Raw genomic sequence first — 14789 nt, forward strand, 5'->3', positions numbered from 1 at the left:
GGTCTATTTTATATATTCGAACGCTTAAATGTTCTAATCACTAAGGATCGAACTTTAGTGATTGAACATTTATGTGTTCGACTATATTAAAAATATTTAATAAAAGAAAGTAAAAGTAAAGGGTTTAAGCAGGGGGGCAGGCCTCCCTGCACCCCCCACACCCCCTGCTACTTAAATATACCAACTCCGAGATCGCACTTCAGTGTGCTACAGTGCGGAAATGGAAAATTCCCCATTCCCTACACTGTAGCGTGATCTTGGAGTTGGTATATTTAAGTAGCGGGGGTGGGGGGTGCAGGGGGGCTTGCCCCCCTGCTTACAACTTTTAGTTTTCATTTCTTTTATTTAGTTTTTTTTTTAATTTTTTAATATTCTCGAACATTTAGATGTTCGATCTTTAGTGATTCGAACATTTAAGCGTTCGAATATATAAAATAGACCCGGAATAAATACCCAGCCATAAATGCAAAAGAAAATGAAGGAAGGTACTCTCTTAAGGGATGGAAAGTATGCCCTGGCTCACAGGTAATGTACCAGGCTTGATATTTATGAATCACAAAAATTTGCAAAAGCTATTTTGACACCTTCACACAACCAGCTATAGCAATTTGTCACCTCCTGAAACCCAGACAACAGGATTCCATCTCTCATTCTATAGATAAGGTAGGAAGCAAAACAAAATATTCTAAGATGAATATATACACTCAGTATTTGAAAACTGGAACCCTCATCACACCTTGCCTCAAAGTTGAGAAAAAAGAAGGCAAATATTTCCAGATAACAGATATGTACAGTATAAATTAGACACAAATTAGATGCTGGCATGAGAAGTGGTCAAGACTGTATGTGACTTAGGTCATTTCCAGTTCTGTTTTAACATACATTCTTTCAGTTGTTAAAATAAAATATTTTCAGATTCAGTTTAAAGGAACAATAGATGATTTCAGTGTCAGATTCACTATGTCACACACACAATGCAAACTAAACATACAGAGCTTAAACACTAGAGCATGGTGATACAGAGCTTAAACACTAGAGCATGGTGAAGTCTGTGAAATCCCAAGCATATTCTACAATTATTGTATTGCTTTGTCATACAGTAAAACCCAATACACTGACACATAGTAATACACAGTGACACTTTTAACTCACTGTGTTAGAACTTACAGAATGAAATATACATCAAATTTACCTTCTCCTTCTTTTCGCTCAGTGGCAGTGGCACCATCTGCAACATTTGAGGATGCACCAACAGCAAGTTCTGCCAGCGGTCCTGTGAGATTATCAATACTACTGGCAGCAGAGAGGCATGAAGGTGTGGGTGATGGAGAGATTACAGAGGCACTGACAACAGTTGCCTGAGGTTTGAAGCAGCTAGGCAGAGCTTCTGGTGGCATTGCATCAATCAACAGAGCTCGGATATCATCGGCCTAAAAAAAAAGACAAATTTCAAGCCACAAACACTAAAATTATTAACTACATTCTAGTTTAAGGGTAATCTCTCAATACTGCTCCAATCTTTAATTTTATATCGCAAAAGAAAATAACATCGTTTTGTGCTACATACGGTATGTGGTTATTTTACAAAAACAAGCAAATTACATGTAAACAACAGACACATTCTTGGATCATTTGTGGATCTACTCTGCTTGGTATGTCTACAAAAGATTTAATTTAAAACTCCATTCCAGTTCTGCATTTTTTTTCTCTGAAGCGCTCATGCTTGGAGTGAGCAGACCACCCTATTCATTAAGTATACTTCCTGCAAATCAAAAAAAAAACAGCAGTGACAAACTGATATCTACAGTTTATTAGGAAATACAAATACATACTTGTCTGACTTAGATGGAACACAAACAGCAGCCACTGCAAGAAACAGCCACCCAAGCAAAAGGGGAGAGGAAGAGGGTAGGTGTTTCACAATAAGGAGGGTCACACCTTGTTCATCATGTGATACCATAATAATATGTCTGTTATAACTAAGATCAGAGACACTCTCTGATGGGTCTATGACTGGGAAGAATCCCAAACAGCACAATCACAATGGTGGAAGATGAAGGAGAAAGACTAAGAGGAAAACCTCAGAAGGCAGAGTCCTGAAGTACTAACATACCAAAAACTGTCAAATGATTAGTGCTTGGTGAAGGCAAGAACAGATGATCACAGGGCTACATCATAAATTTCTGCAACAGGGACATTTTTGAAACAAACAGTGAAAGCAGTCATACCATGAATGGGGTCATCTTTTACCAGAATAATTTACAACTTGTAGTAAGATGCCTGACAGCAAAACAAAATGCAAATAGCAACCAACTTGGAAAGGGTTTGCTTGGCATCCGTTATTGCCTTCTCTGGAGAAAAAGAGAATTACTGCCATTCCTGCATCCTGCAGTAATTCACACTCTTCAGGTAATACCTGAGCTGATGGTGGAAGACAGTGAAGGGTTCTTTCTTTCCTGCCTTCTGTCCTGAGGAAAAAAAAAAAAAACAGGGAAATGAACAGACTGGTTCAATGACGATTCTACCAGCACTTTCTAAACTAAACACGGATTGTTCTTTAGGGACACTGGATATTTGTGAAAAACCACAAAGGGTTTATTATACATTAGGACTTCTGCTTTCATTTCTCCAAGCGTTTGGGGTTTCTAATATCTTTACAGGAATGGACCCCATTTCTAACTCAAAGTATGATTAAAATTTGTGAAATTTGTACTGTTTCACTCTTTTATGTTTAGTCAGAAGTGCTCTTCACAGCACCCGCAATGTGCCCAGAAGTGACTCCTCCTCCTGCAATTCCTGTGAAGTTACATGTACAGGGAGCATATATAAGTAAGACTGTAAATTATTTTTTATGAGACCCTCTGCTCCTACTACTATATGAAATGTCTGGGCATCCTTCCTCTACATAGCTCCTGTTTCTGCCTGTAAATCCTAGTATTGTATTACTTTGCTTCTCTTTACATAAGACACTGTAACTACTGGGTGTAGCAATTTCATTGCTCACTGCTATTTTTGTCTTCTTTTCATGGACTGCTATATCTGTTTTTTACTCATATATTCTTTTAACGGTTGGTAATGGGTAATATGCGATATAACTTCATCATTCTCAATAATGCGTTGTGGCTCATGTTTCCAATGCTTCTCAGCTATTTCAATATTGCAATGTTTGCACAATCACCAATGCAACAGTCTTGCCACATTATTGTCTTTCAGTATACAAGCCCTCCTCCATTACTGTATCACATCCAGCAACAAGATGTGCAACTGTTTCCAGTTATGTTTTACAGAACCTGTATTTATCTTTCTCCCACATATTCAATGGACTTTGTAAACCAATGTGGACATAGTCCACTATCCTGAGCCACTAACTTAACCTTTCATCTTTTCGTTTAAATTCACATCTCCTTAACCATTCCTGAGAAAGATCCTGATCAACATGAGGTTGTCTGAGGAGTTTTCTGTACTTGAAACTATAGCCTTCTTCACATTTCTTGTCTTCTCATTTCATCCTCCTTATATTCTTTCTTTTGTTTTTTTGATATTTTTCAGTTGCTACCTCATTTATATCTACTTCTGATTTGGTTTCCATTCCTGATTGACATCGACATGCTTCTGCTAAACTAAGCAGGGACATCATCTTAGATTTCTTCTCTTCAGGTTTCAAAACTTTCACTATGTTTGGATATGGTGAAGTCAGCTGATATGTATGCAGTCCTACAATTGCATAACTATACATGTAATAAATCCGAAGAGGCCCATACTTCCTTCAGAATCAGGAATATATAATCTTGGTATACACACAAATTTTTATATATCATTCGATAAGCGTGAAACACTTTTCTTGTTTTCCTGTCTGACTGATCCAATATCATTTGGGGCCAATCACCCAAAACTAAGTTAGAACAGGAAGAGCAAATCGGTTTATAGCTTGGACTTTGTACCTAGATGTCTGGGCTGTTTTCAGTATTAATTTTAGTCTTTGAATATATTTCTTACTGAGTTTTGTTCATACTTGTTCATGTTTTATTACTGGTCCTCCATCAATTCCCAAATATTTTTATATACTCCCTCTTGCTCAAATTCCTTTTTATCACATTCCTGTCCCAGACCAATATTTTTTTTGGTGTTGCAGCTTTCCTGCTTTAAATGCTGCTTTTGTAAATTTTTTTTTTTTAAATTCTCTTAATAACTTTCTTCAAACAAACAAATTATGCAAACAAAATATTCAGAAAGACAACATTATACATATTCATTACATTGACTAATAACCAGAAAAATAAACATCACACTAACTATATACAGTTATACATTGCCCAACGCATAGCTATAACATGAACGTGATATTAGCTAGTGATATCAACATAAGAAAAAAGGGGAAAAAAAAACTGGAGAAAAAGGAAATGTAGTCACTTCAAGATATAATCAAATAGAATTCTCCATACTTCTTTAATTGTAGGTTTATGATTTATATTGTGGAACAAGTATTTATGAGCTTTGAGGTGCTTGATGGCTAAAGATTTAAAATCTTCCCAGGATAGAGATTGCTTGTTCTTCCAGTTTAAGGAAATATAGTATTTGATTAACATAAAAATAGGGATCAAGACTTTATAATTCCTCTCAGACAGACCAGGAGGTGGAATATGAAGAATAGTAAATTCCCAGGATCAAGACCAAATGACATTCCTATACCATCTGTGAAAGCTTTGACCAGTTCCAGATGTACTTTCAGCTCCTCCTCTGATAAACTATTCAGTTTTAAATCATCCCCAAAAAAGAGAAGAGAAGTCTTTACATTTTGTTGCTGTTGGGGAGCCAAATTGTAACCATGCTCTAATCTGTTATGTAGACAGTTTAATAGGTTAAGGGCAAGAAGAAAGAGCAGTGGGGACAAAGAGTCACCTAGGAATATCCTCCTTTGAATTTTTATGCCTGGGATAACAATTTGTCCCTTATCGGGGCTTAACTGCAAAGTGGTTTGTCACTGTTTCATGGTCACTGTAATGCAACTGACCAATGTAGGGTGTATGTTATACATCTGTAAGCACTCCTTTATCCATGAATGTGGGATGCTGTCAAACGCTTTTTTGTAATCTTCTATCCATGCCATACTTATATTCTCCACCTTTTTACAATTTTCCATTATGGCTTCATTTAACAAATGATCCTTTGTCCCATATGACTCTCTTTTGTTACCCTTCTGTTCTCCTGCCATGATTGAGTTTTCTTCTAAATGACTATAAACTGTCAGCATCACTTCCAGTATACAGTTAATACATTGTCGGAAGGCAAGTTATTGAACTATAGTTTTTAGGATAGCTTTCTGGTTCATTTTTTCTTGTTAACCAGGTTGGTGTCTGTTCCAGGTCTGCATATAATTAAATCTTACTCCATGCTAAATCTTCAATGTAAAGGGGTTACTACTTTTAGCCAGAAGTATCTGGGCCTGGGGTTTTCCAGTTAGGAACTTTTCTTAATTGTTTTTCAATTTCTCTGGCCATTACCTCATCCCACTTCAGCTCCTGTACTTCTGAACTTCTTACCGTTTCTTTTACTTCTTCTATCCATTGAGCATTTTTGTTATGTTCCACAGGCTCTTTTATAAATATTTCACCAAAATGTGTCTATTTCATAGGCAGGTACTAGGCTACTGGCCCTAGGGCCTATATAAGCCTAGCCAAACGGTACCCTGGCTTTTGCCACCCAAGAAATTATTTTCCTGCACCCCTGTCAAGCAGAGCCACACAAGTGATCCCCGGGGTGAATTTCCTATCTCCCATCCAGTCATCGAGATTTGTCTTGAAGAGTGCTAATGAGGAAATTTGTTTGACATAGATAGGTAGATTGTTCCAGAGTATGGGAAGTCTCTAGGACAGGAATCTATCCCTCCAGCATGTTCTATTTATTGTGGTGACAAGGTTTAGGTCCCTAGAGCGTGTAGCTCGGAGGGATTGGGATTTCTTTACGTGGAGCATGTCCAACAGCTCTGGGTTTGACATAGTTTTGTATGTTAGGCAGAGATCGCCTCTGAGTAGGCGATATGCGACAGAGTAAAGCTTGAGTTTTTTGAGACGGTCTGCGTAGGACATCTGTTTGAGGCCGGTAATCCTCTTTATGAGGTATTTCTGCGGCCTTTCCAATTGCTGTAGATGTCTTGTGAGGTACATACTAAAAGGGGCGTTGTACTCTATAATGAGTCTAATGAGTGATGAGTAGAGGGGAACGATTACCTCTTTTCCTGGATGAGAAACCTTTTTTGATGAAGTGTGCCATGTAGAAGGATTTTCTGACTACTGCGGCAATGTGATTATCAAAGGAGAGACTACTGTCCACCTGTGTCCCATGGTCTCATCACACTTTCTGTGTTAACTAGACTACCGCCTATGTGGTAGTTCATGGGTACAGAGTTTTTACCAAAAGGGATGACAATGCACTTTTTGGTAGTGAGTTTGAGGATATGGCTTTGACACCAGGCATCTGTCTCAGTGAGGCCCTTTTGTAGGATGTCCACATAGTTAGGAGTTTTGATTATGGCTCCTAGTCTGCAGTCATCTGCGAACTTTGTTAGCCAAAGACCTTCTGTGTTAGCCTGTACTTCAGAGAAGTAGATACCAAACAGGAGAGGACCTAGGACTGAACCCTGTGGTACTCCACTTGTCACTGGTCTGAAGTTGGATTTAGAGTCTGCTACTTTCACAGTGTGGGTTCTGTCAGTGAGCCAGCTGGCAACCCATCTTGTGACATAGGGGTTTATACCTAGTTTAGTGAGTTTATCTATAATTCCAGAGTGGGGGATGGTGTTGAAAGCCTTGGCGAGATCTAGATAGGCTGTGAACCACCTTACCCTCATCTACGGCTTTGGTGACCGCTTCAAAGAAGTCTATCAGGTTTAGGAGATATGATCTGCCTTTTACAAACCCGAACTGGGTAGGGTCCAGAGTTTGGAGATTACCAATGTCATTGTTTATAAGTTCCATGATGATACGTTCCATAGCCTTGCAGACCAGGCTCATCAAGCTAATGAGGCGGTAGTTCCCGGGGTCCGTGGTGGCTCCCCCTTTGTGGAGTGGGATAACCATTGCTGTGCGCAATTCAGTGGGTACAAAGCCTGAGGTGAGGCTATGATTAAACATGGTACTTAGGTGGGGTGCCAGTTCGTTCTGCAGTTCATGCAGAACGTTGCCTGGGATGTTGTCAGGTCCCATGGATGCTGTGTTCTTGGCTTTGGAGAGTATTTTTTACCTGTGCAGCCGTTCTTTTTTTGGTGAAGTTTATATGCTTTGTTTCCCAGTTCTCTTTAAAACTTTTTTGGGCCATCATCAATTGCTTATTTTGTACTTTTCCTTTACATTTATCTGCCTCTGCTGATATCTTTAGTTTATTATTTGCATTAGTGTATGATAGATCCTGTTCTGTTCTGATACTGCACGCTGCTTTTATCACATCTATCTTACCAAGAACTTCTGTTAATCTGTTCCTTCTTCTACATTCTTCTAACAGCAATACTTCTTGTCGTAAATGCTTTATAGCTTTCTGTATTCGATATTTCCATGATGGCATTTGATTTCATCCCTTCTTTTCCTTTACTGCCTGTACTTTTGTGGTACAACTTTATGTGTTATTAATCCAGCTGCACAGTAATATATTCTATTTACTTCTATTAAATCACATGAATTTCTGTTAATAATCTTGACTGTGTTCATCAGACTTTTAACATTTTGGTTCTTCTTGACTTTATAATCTTCCTTTCATCGATCTTAATATGTCTATCCATCTCTATTAAATCAAGCAACTATTCCCTTAGATCTTTTTCTTCTAAACCGGGGGAACATTCTTTATTCTCCATTTCCTGCAGACATTCTACAGAAAGTTCCAAAGCATCTACGTTTGACATATTCTCTTCAGCTTCATCCTATGTCATCCATTGCTCTTTCATATGGCAACTCACTGACCTTTCACTCCACAACATTCCTGCGCCTTCCCTTGCTGTGCAACTCCAACTGAACTTTACTACTGGTCTCCTACTGAAAGCTTCAAAGTATCTTCACATGGCAATTGATCAGATGCTTCTTGTTCCACTGGTTTCTTGTTAATATGGGAACTCACTGTTCTATCATGTTGTGATGTACCAGAGTTGAATTTTTATACACTAAATCCTTCACTTCACAGGTAATCCATAATGTCAGTTTCTATTTCTTTAACTTCTCCATTATTAATTCTCTTTTCTATTTTCTTCCTTTGTTTTCTTATTCTTATTTTTTGAATTGTAAAGTTTTCCACATTTGGATGCCTTTACCTGTATCTCTCTCTTCAAATATCTTCGGTACTGTTTTTTTGTATTGATTAGTATTGCCTTCACCTTTGCATAAATACTGCACCATATTAAATCTCTTTTTCTTTCTTCAAACGCCTCACATTTCTACTGTTTCTCGTTCATTTTATTCTATCATGCTGTGTCACAACCTGTGTTAGATTTTCTACACTATGTCCTCCATTTTGTAGGTATTCCATAACTTCAACTTCTACTTGTTTAACTTCTACTTTACTAATCTTCATTTACGTTCCCCCTTTGTGATCTTATTTGTTTTGTATTGTGATTTTTTTCATATCTGGGTGCCTTTACCTGTATTTCTCTTCAAATATATTTGGAGCAGCTTTCTTGCACTGATTAGCTTGGCTTTCTTCTTTGTATAAATATTTCACCATATCAGATCTCTCTCTGTCTATGTCCACATTTCTTTTTCATACTTTTCAAAACTCTCTAGATTTTGTTCTTTATATTTTCACACTTCCTCAGTTGCATCTTTTTCCAAACAACCCAAGATTTCTTGGTCTATACAATGTTTTTCATGAATCTGTTGCATTAATGATTTATATTTGAAGGTTATGACAGTTTTTCTTGTGCAAATATTTTTCTTTCCTCTAATTTCTCCCTTAATATTTTTGCACATCTTCTATCCGGACAGATCTGTAGGACTGAAACACTGTAAGCAGAGTTGATGGCCACCAGGAGAATTTTTTTTCAAAAAAGAAAAAGAAAGAGAGCCACAAAACTTGCACATCCAAACACGGTACAGAGAAGCTTTTTAGCTATGAAATTCACATCTCATAAGAGCAGGGATTCTTCAAAGATGGACAGAAAAATCTGTATGGAACTGCTCACAACCTGTCAGGGGTCACAATCCTGACTACCACAAAGTCCTGATGACCATGGTACATGTACACTGACTGTGAAATAACTAAACACCAGGTCATAAGAGCATCTGAAGCATTCAGAACCATTTGTAAACCAACTTTCAGGTTTACTACAGGATACTTAATACATAAATGAAGAATCCCTGCCATATGGCCTATTACATCTGTCAGGTGGAAGGTTTTCTGAGAGCTTCAATCACATCTGACAACCAGGTCAGCAGATTTGACAGGATCACACAGCTACTGCGGTGGTGGTGCTGCGGTAGCGTTGTCGCCTCATAGCAAGACGTTGTCCTGTTCGATTCTCAGCTAGAGCGTCTTCTGTGCGGAGGAATACGTGAATGGGGCGTGCCTTCATTGAAGGTTGTGCGTCAGGGCTGGTAACCCGGTACGTAAAAATCCACTACCAATCATTAGCGGACCGGAGTTCCGCTGTGGCTACCCCTAACCGGGAAAAGATGAAAGACACAAACAAACAAACAAACAGTCTACAGCAACATCCTGTCCCAACACTGCAGGATTTTTCTCCTAGATCCAAGGGGATTTTCTGTGCTGCCATGGATATCAGTGCTTACATGTGCACTCTTCTCCTACACCACAGGATAATGAAGACAGGTTTACTCTTCTCCAAACATTGTGATGAAGGATGGAATCAGATGGATGGAATGGAAGACATAAAGGACTCACCCTCACAAAGTTCTGCAGAATGGATCAAACACAAAGCTCCACTGAGGTGAAGAACCTCATCCTCCTGTGTGGAGAACAAGTCTCCAGTGTGTCCCATTACTGGACATGTCTCCTGAATTCACAATTTCAGGAGAACAAACAAAAAGTTGTTCTGCAAGTATGTAATTTCATCCATGATGTTAACTGCTGAGGCAGTGATGTCTCAGTCTTTGGTTCACAAACAGACATGCACTGTCTTTCCACACAGAGGCTATTACCATGGGACCCTTGGCTTTTTAAGAATCACACAGTTAAGTGGTTCTCAGATCAGGAGAGGCTCCAGAGACAGCTTTCTCTCCACATCCCCTAAGACCAGGAAGACTATGCTAAGCTCCTGTAGGCTTACCTGCAACTCCCCTTCCTTGGGGGACTACTTCCTCTGACCTACAGAAAAGAAGAGATGAGGTGAGCTCTGCATCCATCCATGAAGTATCATTCTTCAACACTTACACTGGATTTGGATGCAGGAATGGGTGTCTTACTTAAAAAATAGTAAAGAAAATACAGTTTTGTCATTATACTTCATCATAGAAATATACCTTTGAGAAGAACAGTAAATTACTTGTAATTGCATTTATTCACTTATGCAGTGGTGTGGCTATTCTTCAAAACCTTCTCTTTCTTCCCTGCAAAGCCTAATGTAGGTCTCATTCCAGCAGAAAAACTGACATAAGTAGTATCAGACTGACAGAATATCACTGCCACTGCACAGGCATTCACCTTTTTTATTTTACCTTTAAAGGTAACAGCCTTGTACAGAGGTAGTGTGTTTGATGTGGAACGGACATGAAGATAATCATAATACTAATAAAACAAATGAGAAACTTAAAGAAACATCTGTGTCATAACTGTACAAATTAGTAATCAACCTTCATCTCAAGGTAAATCCTCGATGTCAGCGCCCTAGAACCCACGTCCAAATTACTCTTAATAAATTTTCACATTACTGCTAACTACAGACTCCCACTATGTCATGGACCCCAGCTGAGTAAGAAAATTCCCTGAATATCCTACATGAGATCTCTACACAACCCAAGAGCATTCTATTGGGTGACTTTACTTACCCAAACATCAACTGGTAAACCAATGCCACTGATAATAATTATGCTTGGAACTTCCTAGACTTCATCAATGCTAACCTTTTTGAACAAACTGTCAACTTTTTCACTAGAGGCTATACTGCCTATGCCTGCACCTAACTCTGCATCCTGATCTCCCTATTTAAGTTTGACCCCAAATCCATATTCTTCTCATTTAAAATCCATCATACTACTCCTACAAACCTGACCGTTTTTATGGATTTCCCCTAAACAAACCTGTTACTGCTCTCAGGCAAACTAGCAAAGTTTAGTAGCAACCCTGCTCCCGTTAGCCCCACTGCCAGAGCTGCCAGTTTCACCCGATTTCTACTCACACCTTAACAACTGCATTGAGAAGGTAATCCCTATACATTCTAAATAGAGTTAAAAATATAAGAGTAGACTCTTACTGTGGAATTCTTGAATTTACAAACTCTACAACAAAAGTAAGAACCTGTTCATAATATATAGTAAGGCTTCATCTGTACAATAGAGAAAACCTTTTAGACAAGTTAGCAAGCGGCTCAGGTGCAGCATTAGAAAGTTTAAGTCTGAAATCGAACTTTTGGTTGCCACCTTCATGAAAGACACCCATAAGATCTTATTCATCTGTATTAGGAAACTTAAAGGTAATGCCTAGCAACACTCTTGAGCTTACTTGTAACACTTTCATGTACTCTGATCATAAGACAAAAGCCATTATCTTTTAGCTCCAACTTCAACAGCACCTAGCCAGCCCTCTTGTTTGCCCATTTCCTAATCATTTCCTTGAAAATCGTCACTAATAAAGTCCTGCTTGCCTTATCCAAATTAAAGAACACTGCCATCCATGGGGCCTGATAAAGTAGCAGGTTGCCTCATTATCATCACTAAATACCACCTAAAATACCAGTTTTCCAAAGGATGCATTCTTGAAGCCTGGGAAACTGCCACCATGATACCACTTCATAAGTGTAACCCCACCACTGAACCAGACAACTCTAGATTTATTTACGCTCACAAATAAGGCAAATAACATTATGGAGAGTATCACAGACACATACAACCTCCTGGCCTTAGACCATTATCAGTTCTGAACTGTCAAAGGCAGATCCTGCCTCCTAAACCTGGGTGAATTATTCCAAAAAGTCAGTGAAGTTATGGACAATTATCTTCCCATATATGTCAAAAGCCTTTCATACAATCCCTAATGCTGGCATTAATAGCAAGCCCACTGCAGAGCCAATTCATTACCAAGAAAAAAGTACAGTTGTGTACACTTACCATAAATGTAGATATTCAAGTGTATTCACTGTTGCAGTCATAATACTTGGGTTATCTGCTTGCAGCAGCCCTCAGTCAGCCTGATTAACAAAGTCTTGGGTCCTGCATCGGTTGCTGTCCCTTCTTCCATGACGTCAGGTTGTCAGGGGTATAAAACATGCAGCCGATGCCATTACATCAGTTTTTCTTGCCGCAGATGTCAGGTGCCCCCCTAATGGGGAGCAATTAAATCTATAATACAAGGATATACCTTCAACAAAAAAGCAAATGCACTAAAAAGCTTTTTGAGCATAGTGAGAGTAGAGGTATAGCCAAAAGAAGAAAGGTGGCTGGAGGGAGGGTAACCAGGCCTGCAACAGTGAATACACTCGAACATCTACATTTATGGTAAGTGTACACAATTGTACTATGTTCTTTGTGTTTCACTGTTGCAGTCATTACATTTGGGTAGATTCCCAAAGCTAAGGTTGGGAGGAGGAATTTAAATAGAATTAGGACCAGCTATAAGGCCCTGCAAGATTGCAGTGGCAAAACCAGCTCTGGATTTAGAGAAAATTGGCAAATGATAATGCTTGGCGAAAGTATGTACAGAACTCCAGTTAGCAGCTTCTAGGATGTCCCTTGTAGGGACGCCCCTGAAAAAGGTTGTAGAGGTAGATGCAGCCCTGGATGAATTGGGTCTGATGCCCTGTGGGCTAGGTTTTCCATGGTGCTTATAGCAGAAATTAATGCAGTGGCCTATCCATTTTGAGATGGTTTATTTTGAAATAGCTTTCCCCTCTGTCCCTGCAGCAAATGCCATCAGCAGTTGTTCAGATTTCCTTTGAGGTTTAGTCCTGTCCAAGTAGAATCTAAGTTGTCTGTGCACATCTAAGGAGTGTAGAATCCGTTCCCCTTTGTTCTGTGGGTTAGGAAAGAAGGTAGGCAAATGAATGGACTGATTAAGAGCGACACTGGATACCACCTTGGGCATGAAGGAGGGATTGGTTCTGAGGGACACCCTGTCCGCATGAAAGATGATGAAAGGCTCCACTGCCATAAGGCCCGTAACTCAGATACCCTTCTTGCAGAAGTGATTGCTAAAAGGAAAGCTGTTTTCCAAGAAAGGAATTTAAAATCTACAGTAGCAGCTGGCTCGAAAGGAGGAAGAGTGTGTTTCTCCAAGACAATGTTAAGGTCCCAGGCTGGAGTTGGAGCTCTCCTCGGTGGCCCTAAATTTTTGGCCTCTCTGAGGAACTGCTTGAGCAGTGGGTGAGAGAAGAGGGGAGGCTCTGTGCTATAATGAGCTGAAATGGCTGAGGCATGAATTTTTATGGAGGAAAAGGACAAGTCCTTATGAAGCATCTCAGTCAAATATTGTAGAATCTGAGGTAAACTGGGCAGTGCTGCGCTCATCCCTTGAGATTGGTTCCAGGTACAAAATCTTTTCCATTTTGTAGCATAAGATTTTCTAGTACTAGGCCTCCTAGCCTCTAAAATGATATCCATCACCGATTTACTGAGGGGGTGGTAAAGGAGAGATTAGGTAATTAGCCAGGCTGCTAGGTTCAGGGATTGCAGCTGAGGGTGCAGAATCTGGTTCTCCTGCTGAGACAACAGGGAAGGAGAGTCTGAGGCAGATGCCATGGGGCCAAGTTTGACACACTGCGCAGCGCAGGAGGGGGTACCAGTGTTGGTGTGGCCAGTCTGGTGCAATTAAAATCGTCCTTGGCTTGTCCTGTTTGATCTTTAGTAGTACCTTGGAAAGCAGAGGCAGAGGAGGAAAGGCATAAACTGATAGGTTTTTCCAGCTGAAGGATAGAGCATCCAATTTCCGAGCTAGTTTGTGGGGAGTCCTTGTGCAAAATTTGTCCAACTGATGGTTCTGGGGGGAGGCAAACAGGTCTATATCTAAGCTCCCCCATTTGCTTGTCAGCATGTTGAAAATCCTTGGTTCCAGTTTCCACTCGTGTGGGTTCATGAGGTTTCTGCTTAGTCCATCTGCCAGTGTATTTAGTTTTCCTGGCAGGAATTGAGCTTGTAGATTCACTTGGTAGCTCAAGACTGTGTTCCACAATGCCATGGCTAGTCTGTAGAGGAGGTAAGAGTGTGTACCCCCCTGCTTGTTTATTTACCACATGACCGTGGTGTTGTCCATCTTTACCATTAGTTGTCCTAGAAGAATGTGGTCCTTGAAGACTGTCAGAGCATTCTGTACAGCTAACATTTTCTTTTGATTTATGTGTAGGTGCATTTGACTTGGGTTCCATTTGCCCTGAATGCACTTCCCTGCCAGGTGAGCCCCCCCATGCACAGTCTGATGCATCTGTTGTTAAGGTTTGGGCAGCAGGGGGTAGTGTGAATGGTAGTCCCTTGTTTTGGTGGCAGGCCTCTGCCCACCAAAGGAACTCTAGGCGTTGGCAAGGTATGATAGGAATCATAGCTTCTAGATCCTGTGAATGGTGACACCATAGGCTTTTGAGATACCACTGCAGTTTCCTCATATGCAGCCTTGCATAAGGAATTAGAAGAATGCAGGAGGCCATGAAC

The 14789-nt window shown here is 39.9% G+C and overlaps 1 protein-coding gene across 1 annotated transcript in view; it reads right to left on the minus strand.

The window, feature by feature from the left end:
* TNKS (tankyrase) overlaps positions 1-14789 on the minus strand; it is a 2150186-nt gene that overhangs the window by 651431 nt on the left and 1483966 nt on the right. The window contains exon 19 of the mRNA XM_044060937.1: positions 1193-1430. Coding sequence (XP_043916872.1) covers positions 1193-1430 — 238 coding nt within the window. The remainder of the gene's footprint in view (positions 1-1192; positions 1431-14789) is intronic.

This window comes from Protopterus annectens, chromosome 2.part0 (genome assembly GCF_019279795.1).
Source record: "Protopterus annectens isolate FY-2018-M chromosome 2.part0, PAN1.0, whole genome shotgun sequence".
NCBI lineage: Eukaryota > Metazoa > Chordata > Ceratodontiformes > Protopteridae > Protopterus > Protopterus annectens.